Consider the following 19,906-nt stretch of genomic DNA (forward strand, 5'->3'; position numbering starts at 1 on the left):
CGAGGTAATGATGGAAAATTGCAGTTTACATGCTATCCCTGGAATCAGCCTGGTAAGTCTGTGTTGTTTTAGTCCAGCATGCTGTCTGCTAATGAGGTCAGACTAGCTGTCCAGGGATTCAGCCTGGCATACTCTGGGTACTCAACATGTGGTCTCTCTGTCTGATTGACACTTTCTGCCAAATCCAAAATCATTGGACAGGGGTGGGTGTATCAAGTTCCTGTTAAACTGACCATAGATCTGTAAATCAGAAGTATACTAAAAGGCCAACAATTGCAAGCAAAAGTAAGTATTTCCCAACCAAATAGTTGGAAATGCATATATTTCTGCTTTTTCTCCCACTTTATTGGCAGCCCAATACCCTGCAATTTGTTACAAATAGCCAAATATGCCTCTATGAATTGTTCGGCCTGGGAATACTTGGACTGATAAAACTACCCAAAATAAGCTGATACAGTGGAAGCAGCTTATTTGAAAAGCCAATTTGTCAGCACATTTTTTTTCAATTACCCGACTTTCCGATTAAGAGACTTCATTGAAACTATGGGGGTGGGGTGTACTAGTGATAGTAGCATTTAGGGGATGAATCTACCACTTATCACCATAATGATACATTTTGTGGGACAATTTCACAGTATTGTATGAAATCTTTTTTAAAATTTAGATTTCTGCGCAGAAATCTGTGCAGAATTCTGCAGAATTCTGCAGATTTCTGCAGAATTCTGCAGATTTCTCGCCGTGTGTCAATGGAATTTCCCTAATGGTTCATTCAACTGATAATGCTGGGTACTAGCCCGAGTGTCAGCCTTTGTAGCTTTCGTCCGCTCCCCACACTCTACAGGTAGCATAGTGGGGAGTAGACGAAAGATAAAAAGGCTGACACTCAGGCTAGCTGGTTACGGGATCTGGTCTTATGCTTGCCTGTATAGCTCAAAGAATTACGTCTGTTACGTTGTATGTCCTCATCTGTAATGTGTATAGCTCATCATCACTTTTTGAATTGTTTTACTTCATAAATTACTTTAAATATCACAATTTTTTCAAGAAATGAAAAGAAAGAACAACATACAGTGCAAAGCTATCCCCATGGCAAATTGCAGGGCACTTGGCAAAAGCTGGGCATTTCCGACAAGTTATGCCCAAAATACATGTAACCTGATTGTAGCATTTGTAGGAGAGTATATCTACCACTTATCACCATAATGATACATTTTGTAGGACAAATCCTTAAAAAAGCAGATTTCTGCAGAAATCTGCACAGATTTCTGCACCCAGCGCAGAATTCTGTGCAGAAATCTGCGCGGGGTGCAGAATTCTGCGCAGAATTCTGCAGATTTCTGCAGAAATCTGCAGAAATAACCTGATCCCTAGGGAACTATCATTGTTATCTACATAGTTGTTGTCATCTTCTACATCACAATATGGAATGTCAATTGTCCAGGACAAACTATGCTTGAAAAGTGAGAGGTAGTCCGGAATTAGAGTGTCTGTCCGGAATTAAAGTGTCGCCTGTTAATAATAAATACTGTAGGATATGACAGCAATAATAGATAGAACATGAAGTATCGGTACATGTGGCAAGTTTAAATGTGGCATATTTTAGTACAAAATTTCTACACATATATTGCTAAGTTCACTGCAAACAGAGAGCATGTCAGCAGAACGTACTGCGCCTGGTATGAAACCTGTAATGTCTTGTGCATAGCACTTGAATAGAACATCTTGTTTAAGGAGGTATTAGCATATTCAAGGATGTGTTGGAAAAAAAATTGTCTGCAACATGCAAAAACCTGATGTAACGTTGCCCAAACATCTAGTAAAAACCCATGAAAAATCTGGGTTTCACCCAGGCCCAGTACTTACATGTACATTTGTACATGTAGTATGTTCTGCCGACATGATCATACAGATGAACGTAAAAGAATTCAGCTTTCTGGCTGTATCTAAATTGTATGTGTTAATACCACCACAACACTCACACAAACACCACAGTCCACCCTACCTTCCCACCAACAGTCTCTATGGACAGGTTAAAACTCTCATCAAATGCACATGCTAAAGCCACGCTTCCAAGCCAATGCCCTACCGGGTAGTCTACAAGCTATTTTTCCATTTTTATGTTTACCTTCACAGAAGAAAAACACATTGTTTTTGCTCTGTTTCTTCTTCCTCTTCTTCTCCAAACAAATAAAGTCAATGACCTAAACCAGAGGTCTGTCGTCATGGTAACATATGTTGGGTTACATCATGACAATTTTTTTCTTTAATTTGAAATCTTGTGCAGGGCTTGTTGGGTCTAACAGCAGCTGCTATTTCGTGCTCGAATTTGCCACATAAATTGCTCAACACCTGCATGATTACAAGGGCACCACTCAAAACTACAGCCTGACTATACTACCCGATTGGGCATCGGTTTAGTCATGTGGCTGTTGCAGTAAGCATTATTTGCAAGAAAGGCGCCGCTTCCAACTACATGTAGCTTTGGTGACATGCATGACATGAAGTATGGCACATAACAGGAGAATATAATGGCAAGTACAGGAGAGGAATGCATGGGTATAGAAGTTTCCAACTTTCCCTGGTTTACATTTGTGGTAGTTTGAGTCTTCCACTTTCCAAGGGAACTTCGGAAACTTCTGGATGGGAAGACTTGATTAGTGGTGAAACGTAAAAACAAAAAAGTTTTTGGGACAAAGACTTTGACAGGGATGTCTACCACTCACGTTTCGGAGGTTTTGACCTTCTCATTCCATTCCGATAGCTTTTCTTTGTTTTTCTGATAGCTGAAGATTGGAGGAAAAACGTTCAGTTCAGACATGTAAAAGACAGGGTAAAGAATGAGGAGGAACCATCCCTGGGCGTAAACTTGTCATCTGAAAGAAATAGGCCAGTCTGGCAGAGAAGCCAGGGTCATTCAGGTTAAAGGTTAAAGGTTAGTAAGAAAGGTGAAAGGGCAAGGGTTAGACAGGTCATGCCATGCAGAGCTAACTACAAAATCTATTGGAATTTTTTTTCAAACAAATAATAAAGTTTAAGACTTTGGCTATCAAACTACAAATTTGAGGGACCACAGTACGTACTAATACTAAAAACAAGACATGTTTTGGATAGAAGTTAAAGAAAACATATCTGATGGAAAGATCGAACTAAACAGTGGGGGGGGGGGGGCCAACTAGATTTTGGGGAGCGATTGGACCAGTTAGAATCACTGTAAAGTTTGGTAGTCATATGACTATGAGTTTCAGTGTTATAGGAAGAGATGAGGTGCTTTAGTGCAGAATGATTGTTGGTGGGACAGGTACAGGACCACACATTCACCAGTCTGTCACACATCCATAGACACCTGACACATGGTCTCAAACATTCCCCAAAAGTTATAACAATACCACCGAACTCTTGAAAAAAGCTTTCAAAAACATTAACTCTTATGATCATACAATATATAGTCTCCATGCATAGAAGTACCAAACAATTTTAAGCAGAAAGGGGCTTTCGTACCCTTAAAAGATTGATTAATATAAAATGTATCAATTTTTTTCCGAAATTATAAAAAAAGATGCATGTAGATGTATGACAAAATGTGCAATGGTAAAAACCTGGGGTAAAATATGAAATGTAGTCTTTAAAAGTGACTTGACAAAAACAGATTATCAGATATTTATGTTGAATTTTAACTTTTAAGTTAAACTTTCTTTCATGTAAATCGCCTTTGAAAATGTAACACTGAAGACAGTTACCAACTGTTTTCTTGTCTTTTTAGACAAAAGATTTTCTAGTGCTAGTGCTCTCATGTAATGCTACAAGACTATCCATTTTCTTAAAAGTAGAATATTTCTTGGAGTCCGTAGCGCTAAAGGCAAGAGCTCTGTGCACTCACGTTTCGGATGACTCCATTTTTTCTTTCCACTCCACAAATTTCTCATTGGTTTTCTGATAACTACATAAAGGAACAGAGATGGGGGAGGGGGGCAGACGGGGTGGTGCATGGTGAAAATATGATTAAAAATTAATGTTAAAATCAAAAACCAAATGAAGAACCCTTGTCCCCTCTTGTAGTGTGAAGTATCATGCATTGTATAAATGAGTCCATGCATGCATGCATGCTAGCTTTAGACCACACCAATTTATCAAGATGTTGGTTCTCAAAGAAAATGCTGAAGGAAATTCGATTGACACTTAAAATTTGTGGGAAAATCTGTGCAATGTAGCTTTGTTCAGTTTTAGGGAGTGAATATAGTCAGTTGAACACACACCACTACCAGTGGACTAGCCCCCTGCTGTAGTGGCCTATGTGTATGGGAGTTGGGAGTTAAACACACACCACTACCAGTGGACTAGCCCCCTGCTGTAGTGGCCTGTGTGTATGGGAGTTGGGAGTTAAACACACACCACTACCAGTGGACTAGCCCCCTGCTGTAGTGATTGCACAACTGTGTGTCACAATTTGTACACATTTTTTTTGACAAATTTTGTTTTTATTCTATCCTCTTGCAAAATTTTTAAAATGTTTGAGTACCAAATTGGTGTGGTCTAACTTACACATACATTTGTAAGTCTGTTGTGAAAAGTGACAAGGAGAGAATTGACATGCAAGACATTACATACAATTATGATGGACAGATTAGAAGTGAAAAGGGCATGCAAAAGCATAAATATATGCATACAAATGTACTCATATTCAACATATACACAAACATGTTTCAAGTTCACATATTGAGTATTTTTCTGATATTTTCGTATACATAATTCAATAGAAATGTCAGTTTTCGGTAAAGTCGACAGATCTTGATGAAAACACTAACTATTCTGATACAATATTTCTAAGTAAGCAATCTAAATCATACAATATTTCTAAGTAAGCAATCTAAATCATACTAACTTACAATATCACAGTTATAAAATAAAACCTACCTTTCACTGTTATGCTACACTAAACCTCTAAGGTCATTTGTTAAATTCAATTATTATTTATATTAACCTTTAGCTACACAATGTCCACTGCTTCTGTGAAGTCACATCATGCAGAAGACTCATGTGCCATGACATCACAGAAGAAGTGGATTGCACATTACAGTCCTTAACAGTCCTTTACAAAGAATGGGAAATTTTACAGTCAAAAAATTGGATAAGTTCAATTCTGTGTGTGTTGGAAGCTAAACTTTAACCTTGCTTGTTTGTTTGTTTGGAACACGGCAAACAAACAAACAAACAAGCCTTGCTTCATCCTGTACTTGCTGTAGTGAAGCTGTGATTGTAGGTACTTACGCCTGGGAGGACTGGACGTTCTTCCAAGTCTTGGAGGCCTCGTCCTTGAACTCCTTGAGAGGTGTGATGCCAAGACGTCGCTTCAGGTCAGCAGCGGCCCTCTCCTTGGAGGCGAGCACCTGCTTCAGGGTCTTAATCTCTTCTTCAGTCTGAGGGAAGGAAATTCAAAGGACATTAGAAAGGATAAGCATTCATTTAAGTTTTTTTTCTTTGCTCAACAACCTTTATGCATGATGGTGCTAAAGATTTGACTGTAGTAAAAAGCACACAAAAAGATATCAGGGCTCCAAATACCACCTGGTAAAATTGGAGCCGTGCTCACTCACTCACTCACTCACTCACTCACTCACTCACTCACATTGTTTGTTTCAAGCCCTGGTATTTGGAATTCCTAAATTAGGCTCAAATGTCGACTTTTCATCTAAACGTCCAATATTTTTCTTTAAAAAATGGACTGATTTGTGTCACAAGTGTATGGGGCTGGAATCCTTGAAAAAAACTGCTCACTTTGCCTGGATGATTTAACAAAAAGTTATCACTGATTTTCCTTTGAAACACTCTCAAAAATGCAGAAAATGCCATTTCAGGAGGTTCAATTTCAAAAATTAGGAAACTTGCGCCTATGGCGCTCGCAGGTCCCTCATCACACAGTGGGAAGAACCCCCCAAGCAAAATCCTGGCTACAGGCATGTTACCCACACCGGTGCAGAAATACAGAAAAAAGGAAAGGATTTCGAGCGCTGGTTCTTTTTTATTTGTACCTTCTGCAGCTCTGCTCTAATCTCCTCCTTCTCCTGCTCATCCTGCAGTTCCGTCGGGTCCTGGTAGAGGGGGTCGCCGTCCTGCGTGGGGTCAGGGGTCGAGTAGGCGCTGTCCCTGTTGTCATAGGTGTGCTCATCTGGAGAAACAAAGATAAGAAACTGTTACTCAAAGAACTGGATAGATTTTGAAAACAGTCACACATTTCAAAATTCAAGTGGCATCCACTACTTTTCATCAGTACATGACTAACACATACAAGCTATGTAGTTGGATGCGTATTTATCCAGAAACTGTCAAAAGTTAACGTGCTTCCATTATTACATTTCCCTCGTCACAACAGAAAGATTGGTGGGAGACATTTGAAATGTTAAACATGTACAACAATGTCATACGTGAGCTTGTTTCACTTTTGAATTATGAAAATGTTTTCTCCTAGTAAGTGAATTATACTGTTTCCTCTATGTTGAAAATATCTATGCCAAGGCCCAAAATTAAAGTGAATATACATATACCCAGTCCAACTCTTCTGTAACTAAATGCATACGATTGGTTAAGTTTGGTACAATGGAGTTTCAGCAACAAGCAGGAATTATATAATAGTACCTTGTATAACTATATATTCTGGATAACTCTATGGGAACAAACTTATGGAGTTAAAGAATCATCTGCATTCCTTGTCACACACATTTTGGTCCTTAAATCTAATTAGTTTAAACCATTAGAATCAAAGCTGTTACAATATATTCATGGTACATGTGCTATGCACTTTGCAATGACGTAAGCCTAAAGCAATTTTTTACTTTCAAGTACAAAGAGTTCAGTCAATGCTAATAGCTGTATTTGATTTGGGACTACAACAGCTGCCTAATGTGAAGTTTACATAACGTCATCACCAATTGTTTAAGCTGAAAGCTGCATTCCTATAACTGCTAAATATTAACCTTCACGTACAATGTATAACTGAGAAGGCATACAAACTTTTAACACGATTTTAAGTTAGCTGGAAAATCGTTTGTCCTGTTGCTATTGTTCTGTTTAGATATACAGTAACAGTACTATTGTTCTTTTGCTAGCTTACAAATTGCAGGTTGTAATAATCTTTTCCTGAAAATTACCTACGATTAGAGCATACTAAACCAACCTACTATTTTGTGGGGCCAACTTTGAGGGATTTTGACAACCCATGCACATTGAAGACTTTTAACAGAGTCCTGCAACCAGGAAGATACTTTTTTTCAAACGAAAGTCTTGCTCAGTCTACAATATCAATTGAAATTTAGGCTCAAACAACTAAAACCATGGCTTCTAGGAAGCTGGAAATATTATTATCAAAAACTATAACATTAGACATTAAAAAAAATGCTCAATTTTTTAACCTTCTTCAGGTCACATGTGGACTTCATAATGGATATACAGCAAACTGCCCCCCTCCCCCTAAAAACACATTCTCTTCCTAACCTCACCTGGTAATTTCTGACTGTAACTTTGCAATTTCTGACCATCATCATCATCACACAACTGTATCTCGTCCCCATGCGAGTGTGGATTGTCTGGCATTAGGAATAAATAATTCTCATAAACAGCCTTCGTGCTAAAATCAAACGGAGACGCGTATTCATCCTCTGGAGTCGACTGTCCCGACGCAACTTTCCCGCCATCTTTCTCTCGAAGATCGGAAATTCTCCTGGTGAAGAACTTTTTCTCCTGCTGCCTAGGTGGTGTTTTTTTCACCAGAGACTTTTTGTTAGTCCTTTTTGGACTCTGGTCTTTCAGCAAAAGTTCTCCGTGACCAAAGTCTAGCGAAGCATCGGATATTTCCAACGTTTCTATATGAAACGAGTCCTCTTCATATGCCTCCATTTGTAGGAAAACGTAAACTTAAACATAAACATCAGTTTAGAAGTAGCAGATGTTGGGAGTTGAAGTGGGAATTTGCGGCAGACATGTTCACGGATACAGCTGATTTTTTTCACAAGTGCCGGCTGTCACAATGACGTGTTGTGTGCTCATGTCAAAGGGTTCAATCTATACCAGAACATGTCATTTTCAAACCGGGGGGGACCAACTGCTAAGAAAATAATAACTCCAAAACTATTCACCCAAACTAAATTAACAATTCACTTGTCTTACAAACTAAGCAACTCATTCTACAAAGTTAAAGTCTCGTACAAAGAAAAGATCTCAGGGTCTTGGAAAAAAAAGTCCTATCAGTTTTCACACCCCCGTCTCAGGTAATTCAGGTGCCCTATTGTTAAGGATCAGGTGTTTCAGACATGTGACTAGCCATTAGCTCAAAGTGCAGCCTAACATCCGTGTGTATGACATCATTCTTTCTATTCTGAAGTTGAATAACAAGTTCTAAGGTGACACAATCACCCCATAGACTGTTGCTAGACACTTTAACCTGCAACTGTATATGTAAAATTGTAAGGGACACATTACGTGGATTTTGCTGGGCTTTAAATGCATACATTGTATGCAAATTTGCTTAACACTTCTCAAGTTAATCAGAAAAACAACCACCAAAGCAAATACTTAAGTCTTAAAATAATTTGGGGTGGTTTTATGTAACTTTGGCAATGACCTATGGACATCTATACCTGTAAATTCATTGCATAAATCTTATAGTTATAGTTGTTTCAACTGCAAACTTTAAAAAGGAAAAGGTCTCCTATCACCTTCTACAACAAAGTGAAGTTCTCACAAACTTATAACAATTTAAAGCATCATAAAAGTCATCTTAAATGTATGCTCTGTTCTCCAATTGGTCTAGACACCTGTTACATGTTCCTTACGCCACCTATGGCACAGTACTGGTACTGCAGGGCCATGTGCCCTTGAGTCATGCCCAGACCTAGACAGTTGTGCAAACACCGAGGCTGAACAAACATCTTGCAAAATCCGTCTGGCCTCTGGGAGGGTCCACAAACAACGCAACTTACCAGCACATTTAAAAATACAGTAAACAACTGAATCAATTAATATTGCAAAGTTGCCAACTATGAAACAATATGCAGTCAAAGCTAATGAATCTTCCTTTTCAATAAGATTTGTAGAAACTTGTTGACTTCACCATAAGCATAAATGGTTTATCCCTCGGTCAGTGGCCTTCTAGGGAATTTGACTACCTGTTTATTTGGTCTTGGTTCAAGAGCTGGCCTCCTTTCTCAAGAAGTACTTGTTCACCTTCACTTAGCTGCTGGCATTGGGTGGTTTTAGAAACCAAAATCCTGGCACCAGTGTTTTTACATTGGTCTCAAACAATGCCTGTTAAAGTCCATACTATCCAAAGTAAATAATATGAGCACAGATCAAAATGGTCCACAAAAATCCATAACAAGTTCCAACATCTTCTGTTAAAAAAACAAAATATCTTTCTATTGTTATGCAAATACTTTAAGCTCAGTCCAGCTTCCCTAAAAACAACACTTAAACTATTAAGTAAATGTTTATTGCTGTAAATCGTAAAATATCCATAGTTTATGTTTCCAGTTTTGCCAAAACACATTTTGTAATCATCATACTGTGCAAATATGCTCTTTCATTACATAACATTCTAGAGTTGTTTCAACTGCAGAACTTTAAGTTAAAATACCTCCTTACCCCTTCTACTACAGAATATTATGTCTTCATGAAATTAAACCAATTATTGACAGTACATTATTGTATATAACAATGTACATGTACAATTGCCAAAAGAGTTGAGATATGTTGTGCATTTTCCTCCTTGAATCATGCAATTAGCATGCTGCATGCAAAAGATTACGTACTGTATTATCAGTCTTAAATATTAATAATTTACGTATGAAATTCTATGAATACATGTATGTCTTGGTAACAAGGGAACTTGGGAAATAACTGCAGATCAATTCTATGATCTTCCACTAAGCCTGCTTCAAAATTTCCTTTTAAAATTCCACATTTATCATTTGCTGCCATGTCCAAATGGAAGACTCAAGTTCCCATATGTTCACCGTTGGGACTGCATGTTGCACTATGATAAATTATCCATCCAAACCACTGTGCACTTTACTCGTAAGAAAATTCAAACTCTACTACTGGATCAGTTAACGGATTTATTTCCGGACGTTTCGAGTGACATCCATCACTCTTCTTCAGCGTCACAATTGAACAGAGAACCGATTCACTCTTATATACAAGTAACTAGAAAAAACGGTTAAACAACAAGGTCCGTAAGAACTTTATCATGTAAAAGAACGGTTCACTCAATGTACAGGACTAGAAAAACCTGTTCAACAACCGTAAGAGTCTTTGTCATGTAAGGAAGGTTCCTATGGTAAGAAATTACCATAGGAAATGTTACTGTCCCTTGGGCTATGGCAGGGCGGGATCCCACTTTGTGAAATTGCTTTGCGCACTAGACATTGATGCCAAGAAATACCGTAAATTGTTTTAACTTTGTGCCAGGGACTAAATTTGGGGAAATGACTCCAGTCTATTGCAGTGCATTTTGACTTTGCAGTTGAAACATTACTGTTAATGTTACAGGTAATGCAAAATATTATTGAATGTTATAGAATTGTAATTCTTGGTGCATTGAGTTCATGAACATACGTTGTAAGACCAATGGTAATATTTCACAATTTACAGTATCTCGACTATGGCAGTAGCCACTGACAAGTATAATTGAGTAATTCTTCAAACCGTTGGGTCATCGTCTATAAAAATGTCTACCACAAGCAAACTACTGTACAGCTTGTAACATTTCAATGCACTGCTCATATGTACATTGTAGCTTGATCAAAATAGCACATTTTGTGACCACAAGCATAAAATCCCATACCTCTTTCCAAAATTTCAAACGTCCATTCAAGCAATTTCAAGGAGCTTTCAACTTGTCTGAAACCTCATTGTTGACTAGACCACTTCCAATAACACAAAATAAAACACTAACATGAACAGTACTTAGCCTATCTAGTAGTAGTAGTTGAGATATCATACTTGCAACAGAATAGATGTGTTCTTCCAACATGCCTTCTTCCGCCATATTGCTTCTAAGGTTCCAGACCAACGGAGTAACGACGTCAATAAAATTTCTTCCACTCTAACTCTAACTCAAACAGGCTGACATTGGTTGTGCTAAGAACAAAGCACACAGTTTTCTACAGGAGTTTGTTTAAATCCTGTGATATTTAGTGGCTGACACATCAGCAGGTAAAGGTGTGGAGCCTAGTTAAAGGTTAACTTATTCACAGGTGACCTCATTTACCTGTCTGACTAACACAGCAGGTCAAAGGTTGGTGACCTCAAATGACCCTTCTGTTTGTTGAGAGCATAGCAAAGATCAGAGCTAGAAACTCACACACCTGAACAAAAAGGGCCATTACCTTTACATTACTGTAATTTTGTATGTTTGTAAAAATCAAATGCACAATTCAGGGGTGCATTAGTCAACCCCTGCTTTTGTATGATTTTGTCTAATTGAATAAATTGAAAATTGAATTGACAATACCTGTGGTCATAACATTCCTGCTTTTAAATCGATTCCACCCTTTTGAAAACAAGCTAGTCCCCATCCACAGGCAAAACTAATCAAAGAAAACTTCCTAAATCAAGCCCTTACAAGTCAACCATTTATATTGTGGGTCACATTTGGCCATTTCTACATGAAAAGATACATATGATACATGTATACCTAGAAATTAGTAGAATTAGTATCCAAATGTAATAAAGCAACAATTTTCCTTCTAAATCCATTCCCTTGATTAGATCTACTATAAGTCTGGGAACAAAATGGTCCAGTCATTCATTTTGTAACAACCTATTGACTGTATATCCATAAGCCAAGCCTGTGCTGCCCCCATGATTAAACACCAGTGTAACCCAGCTGGTACGGAATTACCCAAATATTGATTCTGGCTGGCAACAGGACCTAGCCTTGATGAGGAGACATGGTCCTTCTGTCCTGGTTCTGAACAACATGGCCAGGACTCATCCATGTTTATACATGTTTGCAGCTGCGCATAACCCGTAATGTATTGTACATGTAGCGCTTTGGCAAAATGACTCGCTTAGGTACTATTCTTGCATTCAAGGGTGACGTCATGTCTATATTTCTAAATGTCATGTTGGAAAAGATACTATTTGCTACAGACAAAATTCTAATGCTATGATGTGGTTATATTTTCAAAACCTTGCCAAATCATGTGTTCTGTTTGCTAAATGTGTAACACTACACATACATGGATATGGTTGTTTCGACCGTGATCTTACACATGTATTGAAAATGCTACCTTTGTTTCATACCCATCTACAGAATGTAGTTCATGCAGATGATGTGACTGTGAGAAGAAATTAGTTGAAGAGTATGACTGTCAAATTATTGTGGAGGAGAGCAATACTCTTAAGAACAGACTGGACATAGACTGGAAGATAGATACCAAGCTAAATCTGTGCATGATCTACATGTACATGTATGTCTGAAAATGTGTTTTGAACCCATCACAGGACTTTTGTGGACACACAGACTTACTGCCCCTACGACTCACAGCTACAGGACTGAGAATAGTGATAGACAAATGTACTTCATGCAGAGGGTGTGATATATTATGAGTAGGAAAGTTAAAAAGACCGTACTATTTCCTGGGGTGTCCACTTCCAGGTACGACCAGCCCTCCCCGGAACTCGAGTTAGACGCTAGCGCGGGAACAACCAACATGGCGGCGGCGGCGGCAGACCAAACATCCAGAAAGCAGCATGAATGAAATTAAAGTAATACAAAAGGTAGTTGTCCAGATGGGAAGAAAATTAAACCAAAAGGAATGTACGTGGTTGTCAAATGATTGAATAAAAAGGAAAGCAAAAGGAAAGATGGGGAAAAAGAAATCAATATGATTAGAAAAGATTGGATTGTATTGGACAGATCCAGTACACAGAGCTAGAGATGTATTGCAGTATCAATAGCTGAATAGTGCATGTACTAGTAATCAATGCAGAATACTATTGTCTGCGTGTAAGTCTTGAGAAATTAGACAAAACATGCCTTAAGATGATTAAGAAAGTCCTGATTACGCTGTGCACACTAGTTAAGTTCGATTTTATGGATGACATATTGTGAATGAAAGTCATAAAAAATAGTGATGCATTACTGGAAATTATAATTTTCTGTTGAATTTAGCCTTTATTACGTCTGCACCCAGAAATATTGTCTTCAGTATCATTGGTACATTGGCTGAAAAGTTTTTCAAAACATGTATAATATAGAATACTACATTTTGTATTCTGTATCAGTATCACCCAAGGAATACACAACTGTGCAATTTAAATGCGTTCAAATTATTCTATGGAACATTTAGAAGCCAGTGTAGTGTGATAACAAACCAAATTTAGAACCCTGAACGATATGGATAGTTATCACATGGGCTGGAACACCTGTATCGAACGTTATCGCAGGCCAGGTATGATACAAAACATCTTTCATCACAACTACACAGGAATAGTTCTTCTAGCTAAGGAAATAGTCTCAACCAGACTGCGGGGTGAATAAATCATAGAAATCGGCCTAAAAAGGGATCAATTGGCCAGAGATGGTAGCCGGCCAGAGAAGCTCCATGGCGGGGCAATCGAGCTTCTCTGGCCGGCTACCTTCTCTGCCAATTGATACCCTTTTTAGGCCGATTTCTACGATTTATTCACCCCGCAAAAGAAGTCTGGTGGAGACTAGAAGGAAACCCTTCATCTTCCTTATGTCGATACAATCTCTCCAGGAATGATTACAGAGCTCTTGGCTTGTATCCGGTTTCACACAAATTTATTGGTTTTCCGTTTTGAAGGTGGGCAGATGGCAGCAGCCCTCTCTAGAATCAATAACATCAGCAAACCTGTCACCTATAATAGACAGGCGTTATAATGCTTGCATTGTGACTCAATGTTTTAAACGATTGCCATGCCTTTTGTACTAAGATTGAAATCTTACAGTCCTTTGAGTAAATTTTGACCAGTTTTTCAGGCTCAGTTTTTGTTTACCTGTACCTGCTGCCTGTTTGTCCATTACCCAATAAAATTTAGTGTCAAATGGCTACCATACATTATGATACATATAGGTCAAATCACTTGAGCTCCAAAAATGAACAAGATTAAAAAAGAACTGAAGATTATGAAACTACTATCAGGCATCAGTAAATTTTATATAAATACTAGATAGAACATATCTAACATAGTCCCTGACAACAAGAGTGTAACACTGTATTTATATGTATACTCTGGTTGTGCTTCAATACATAACAACATTGTACCTATGAATTTTGAACTTGCCATATCAATTATTTATCGACCATGGACTAGAATTTAGGATTATATTTGCATGGAAAGATTTTTTAAAACCAACTTTCCTTAAAATTCCTTTTCTTTTTCAGTGCCAGATGAATATGATTTATGCAAGTAATTTTTCTAATACAACACTTTATGATTGCACATGGTTTAAAATTCAATTTCACACAATCTTCAGTTTAAAAGCCTGATAATCCACCTTTCCTACCCACACAGGTAGATGACAGCATGTTTCATCTCCTCAAACCCACCCAGATACCAGGGGTGATCGAAAAACCAATATTGACTGCATGGAAAATTCCACTTAGCTCAACCCCACAGGACGCAAAGCTACATCATAAGCACAAAATGGCTCACAGCCAACAGAGGGCCTGCATGCCCTTTTCCGTAGAGCATAAATGGCCATTTTGATTCTACAAAGAGTCAACGTAGAGCGTAATTGGCACATTTTGCATAAAACGTAATACACCGTTTTAATTCTATATGTATAATTTTAGAAAATGTGTTGTAGCTACCTAGAATTTGTCGTTAAGCGTGATGAGGAGGCTTCTTGAATTCAACATAATACCTTCTCAAAATTTAGCGTAGAGAGTTGCCATGAACCCCCATGCAGGCCCTCCAAAAGACAAATGTACTGATACAGACATCCCAACTGTTGTACCAAAGTAGCTTTCGTCTCGTGAGATTTGAATCTTCAATATTTCATAGTGGTGCATGGTTTGAGGTTGACGTAAATGTCGGTCATAAGAGTCGATTGAGTGTCTTTTCTTGAGCTCCTAGATTTGGTGGTTTTATCACTACCATATGTTTCACTTTGTGAGGTGTGATAACATAGTCATCATATTGCAGCTTATTACACCTATGATATGTAATGCTACAGAGAGAGAATTCTCTTCAATTTTTCAAGGATTCGGGGCACACTATTGTAGGAAAAAACTGCGAAATATTAATCGTAGGAAATGTATTTTGACGTGTTTAAAGAACAAACTTATACATCATAGAATGCAACCAAAATACAATAAAAGCATGGATGGCTTCTAGTCAAGGAGGTGCAATACAACCTAATGTACATGTATATGCAAGATAATTGCAGATCAATGACAATCATCTATGTACATCTTGAGATTCTGAGGCTGGTTGCAATTGTCAATACAGCTACTAGTATATGTACATTTTGTACAGTAACATGTCCTTAGAAAATATATTTCCTACAAACATTTTGAGTTTCCAAATAAAGATTCTGACCATAAGTTTAATTTTGTCTAAATGAGTTGTAACATGCATATGTGCGCTTAGCCCATTTCTTACCATGTCACATATATGAGGGCCTGCAAGGGGGGTAGTGATTACGAATTACGCAAAATTTTCGCCGCCTATTACGAATTACGTTAAAGTTTCAGAGCTGATTACGACTTTACGATTTGCGGCTAATGTCGAATTACGAATTACGTTGATTTTTGCGGAGGCTGCCTACGGATTACGAAGTCTAAAACGGCCTGATTACGCCTTACGAAAAAAGGCTTGCAGGCCCTCATATATGGGCTACTAAACCCCTAGCTAGCAGGTCCAACTCTACACTCTACTCCTAAGGGTTAGATGTGACTACATCTTTGCCAACATATATGGTTTCTATGTCACTATATACTAAACAAAATGATGGAATTAGTATTTCCCTGATAACGTATATATTTTGTTGACAGTTAATTCACATGTTAAGATTATATCATGTCCTAAATATATAAAACTTTTTGCATATTTTTTGGTATACCTTTATTGTATCAAGTTAAAACATATCAAGCTTTTTCAGTTTTTGAATATTTTTTTGGTATAGTAGTTTAGTACCTTTATGATGGCCGGTTAAAACAATAAACTAAGAAAAACACTGAATGTGTTATACTAGCTGAACTACATGTACAAGGTAAGGTATTTAAGATGAGTGTTCTTCTACTAGCGGTCCTACTTGTCTTCCATGCAGGAGTTAGTCCAAAATGCACATGTCTGTCTTCACTTACCCCTACGTGCACTTTGAGTAGGGTTCAAATACGACGGGGTATACTTTGGGACAAACTCCACCTCGTCTGCACACACACACACAGAAACACACAGAACAAGTTTGAGTAAAAACACAAGAACTCCAATTATAGGTACAACAAATATAAACAAGTATTGTTTGCGGACACAAACCGACCTTGCAGTCCTTGCCCTTCTAGATAAACAAGGCAAAGATAGTAACAAATAAATAAACAAACACGTACCAAATGTATTTTTTGAAAAACAAGGAATACAAAAGAACAGCTATAGTTAGGAAAACACAATGTGATCTTTCCAAAAATAAACATATAGACAAGCCATTCAATATTCTGTACTGCTATTAATGTTTCAGCTGTAAATTTTAAATGTCACAAACCAACTTCTTTCCCTCCCACACAATGTACCAGGAAAAGAATTTCTTGCAAAGATAAATCAATTTACAGTCATAATTACAAGAAGAGCTAGTTACAATTTTTTACTTACAAATTTCAAGTCATAATCTCATATGGTTATGATTCTTCTGTATTCCTTCCATGTTGCGAGCACAAACATAAATACTGAGCAATGTTCAAAATATTAGCTACTTTCGAATTCCTTCTTTCTTCTGCAATATGCAATTATTGATATGATTATGATACTAATTAAAACTTGTATTGTTACCTTCGCCAAGAAGGTTATGTTTTCGTTGGCGTTCGTGTGTCTGTGTGTGTGTGTGTGTGTGTGAACACGATAACTCAAGAAGGCTAAAATGGATTGTCTTTATATTTGGTAGGTGGGTAGGTCTTGATGAGACCTGGAACTGATTAGATTTTGGACCCCCTGGCGGCTTGTTATGGTACTGCAGCTGAACTTCCGGTTTTGATATCTCATGATCTGGACATGGTAGGGTCACTAAATTTGGATGGTAGGTAGCTCTTTGGCTGGGGAAGAAGTGACATAGGTTTGGACCCCCTAGCGGCTTGTTTTGGAACTGCAGAAGCATTTGTTGAAAAATAATCGAAGGAGGATAACTCAAGAACCGATTGACGGATCATCATGATTTTTGGTATGTGGGTACCTTAAAGAATGCTTGACATATGAAAATGATAGTTATGCAAATCAGCATCTTATTAGCATAATTAATGAGGAAATGCTATAAATCTGCTACCTTTGATGATATGATTATTCAAACGTGTGGCATGTGTAATTGTGAAGAAGAAGAACATTGGCAGGTAGTGTTTATGCAAATGAATGCCTAATTTGCATAATTAATGCGAATCGTCAACATTCGTCAAGGCCTAAGGGTAACATCATTTGGCGAAGGTATGAGATCGTGGAACTCTAGTTTGTTCTATTTTTCTTTGGTATCAGCTTTGTAATGTCAAGGTTGCAGGTGGCTAGGGAGTGTCAACAATTTTTTGAGCAGTCAGTGGTTCCAAACATTTTTGCTGACAGGTGCAGATAATTGCACATGAAAACATGTCCTTAGGATCCCTCATTGCCATAACTTACAAACAAACACTGGAATAGCAGCAGTTTTGTTCAAGTGACAAGAAGAAATTTCCCTTAAGAAAGGAGACAAAGTCTTGATAAATGACTTGCAATGAACCAGTCAGGTCACATACCCATCTCAGGCAGTCAGGGCTCGAAATACTGGGTGCATGTGCACCTTAACGCACCCAAGCTGTGCACCCCATTTTTTTCTGTGGATGCACTGGTGCATACAAATATTTTTGTAGGTTTATATATCAAGATGTTAAATGTATATAGTAGTATACAGTAGTGCCAGAAAAATAATAAAATCATTCTTCCACTTTATACATAATTAGTTTTTGTTGACATTCTTTTGTTTTATATGGTGCACCCAAAAATTTTCTGTACACCCAATTTTTTAGGTTGGGTGCATCAGTGCACCTATTCTCAAAAATGAATTTCGAGCCCTGCATCTTTCCTTCCTGCAGGTGTTTTGGTACCACCAGAAAAACCTGTATCCAAGACACTATAAATCAAAGACGAATTTACAGTCCTTCATTGTACTAACATGTAATGCTAGTGTCCTTAAATTGAGGTGAGACAAAACAAAATGTTCTTTGCCAGAGATGCATGAAACCATGTCTACTGAAATCATTAAATGCAATGTTTTAGCCTATATTTTTGGCAGCGCTGTCTCTTAGCGCAGACCCTAGTCAGTGGGAATTGCTGATGTTAAACCTGCTTGTCAATCTAGACACATTGTCTGCAATTATGTTGCTGGCATTGCATCATCAGATTTAGAGGAATGTCTGCATTCCTGATTAGTTTAGAATCTCTGCACTGATTGGTTACGTAATAATTAGTTTAAAGGGTATATAGGGATTTGTATACTATTCATTATATGCCAATTAGTATCTATGGTTTAGAATGCTGACATGATCTCGCATATTTAATTTAGGGAACAGAAATTTTGCTCCAATATGGCCACACTTCCTGTTTCCCTGATGATATTTGCCAGAGGCTGAAAGAGGGCTGCAAATTGTCCTTGCACACATCAATACTGATTTCATGTCAACAGCTTGTTCTCAGTATTCTGGCTTCAAAATGACACTACTACTATTTCGAAAACAGAAATGTACAAAAGATATTTTTTCTTCATTGGCCCTTGCTGTTACGGTAAATCAGTTACATGTCCTTATTTACGGAAACGTTAAACTCTAGTTTCTATACTATAGTATATCAAATGTATACATATGAATTACGATATACCAACTTCATAGTTCAACATTTTGCACATTAGCAATTAACATCATATATCAATATCATAGTTCAACATTTTGAACATTACCAAGTATATATAACGTTATACCAATTTTATATTTCAACATTTTGCACATTAGCAATATTTTTTTCACAAAAATATTGATCAAAACTCCCCATCCCCAAAATTATGAATACGGAGAGAAATAAGGTCACAAGAATATATCATGTGACGTGTAGTCACCAGCGCATGTAGTGTCTCCCCACAACATAAATTATTTGTCACCCACATAATAGTTCCTAAACAGCAATTGGAAGTGGCATACTTGTTTTATGAATACTCAGGCTTCAATGTGATTAAAAATGGCAATTTGTCACGCTGAAAGTAGGAACCATTGCTATGAACCATTAGACGCAAAGGCGCCACATATATTTTATTATCCATTGATTTTTGACTAGCCCTCCCCTGAAAAATATAAACATCATGCCCCTCCCCCTATATCACCACCCCAGTTCGTTTTTTACCTGGTTTTGTGACGTCTGGATACAGAGAGTCTGGTCTGGTTGCTGGATTTGTGCCTTCCATGGCGAGGCCTGGTCGATTTGATGGGTTTGAGGCTCAAAAGTTGCGAGAAAATGCAGGGAATTGTGAAGTACGTGGTCTTCTCTGGTCTGCAGTCGTGGAAAATGGTGACGTAACGCAAATCCTGTCCAAATCTCGTCTGAGATCTCGCGAGAAGTTGAGCACGACGTCACGACGTAACACCGCATGCAACCACTTTATGTTGAGCTAAAATAAAATACTATTTCAAAACGTACATGCAAAATATATCACATACAATTACGC

General features: G+C 37.8%; 1 protein-coding gene across 25 annotated transcripts in view; it reads right to left on the minus strand.

Moving 5' to 3' along the window:
- Nucleotides 1-19,780, minus strand: part of LOC109483084 (tumor protein D52-like) — a 31,735-nt gene extending 11,955 nt beyond the window's left edge. For 6 of the 25 annotated variants that reach the window (XM_019786062.1, XM_019786061.1, XM_019786060.1 and 3 more), the window contains exons 1-4: nucleotides 7,491-8,030; nucleotides 6,027-6,163; nucleotides 5,266-5,414; nucleotides 2,724-2,783 (exon numbers count right to left, since the gene is read on the minus strand). In XM_019786062.1, coding sequence (XP_019641621.1) covers nucleotides 2,724-2,783; nucleotides 5,266-5,414; nucleotides 6,027-6,163; nucleotides 7,491-7,887 — 743 coding nt within the window. In that variant the 5' untranslated portion in view covers nucleotides 7,888-8,030. Of the gene's footprint in view, nucleotides 1-2,723; nucleotides 2,784-3,877; nucleotides 3,938-5,265; nucleotides 5,415-6,026; nucleotides 6,164-7,490; nucleotides 8,031-10,989; nucleotides 11,245-12,624; nucleotides 12,685-16,328; nucleotides 16,395-19,584 lie in introns of those variants that run through there. The other 19 variants (XM_019786051.1, XM_019786052.1, XM_019786049.1 and 16 more) reach the window with 16 other exon arrangements.
- Nucleotides 19,781-19,906: the final 126 nt, after the last annotated feature.

Source organism: Branchiostoma belcheri, unplaced genomic scaffold (genome assembly GCF_001625305.1).
Source record: "Branchiostoma belcheri isolate BF01 breed outbred unplaced genomic scaffold, Haploidv18h27 scaffold62, whole genome shotgun sequence".
Classification (NCBI taxonomy): Eukaryota; Metazoa; Chordata; class Leptocardii; order Amphioxiformes; family Branchiostomatidae; genus Branchiostoma; species Branchiostoma belcheri.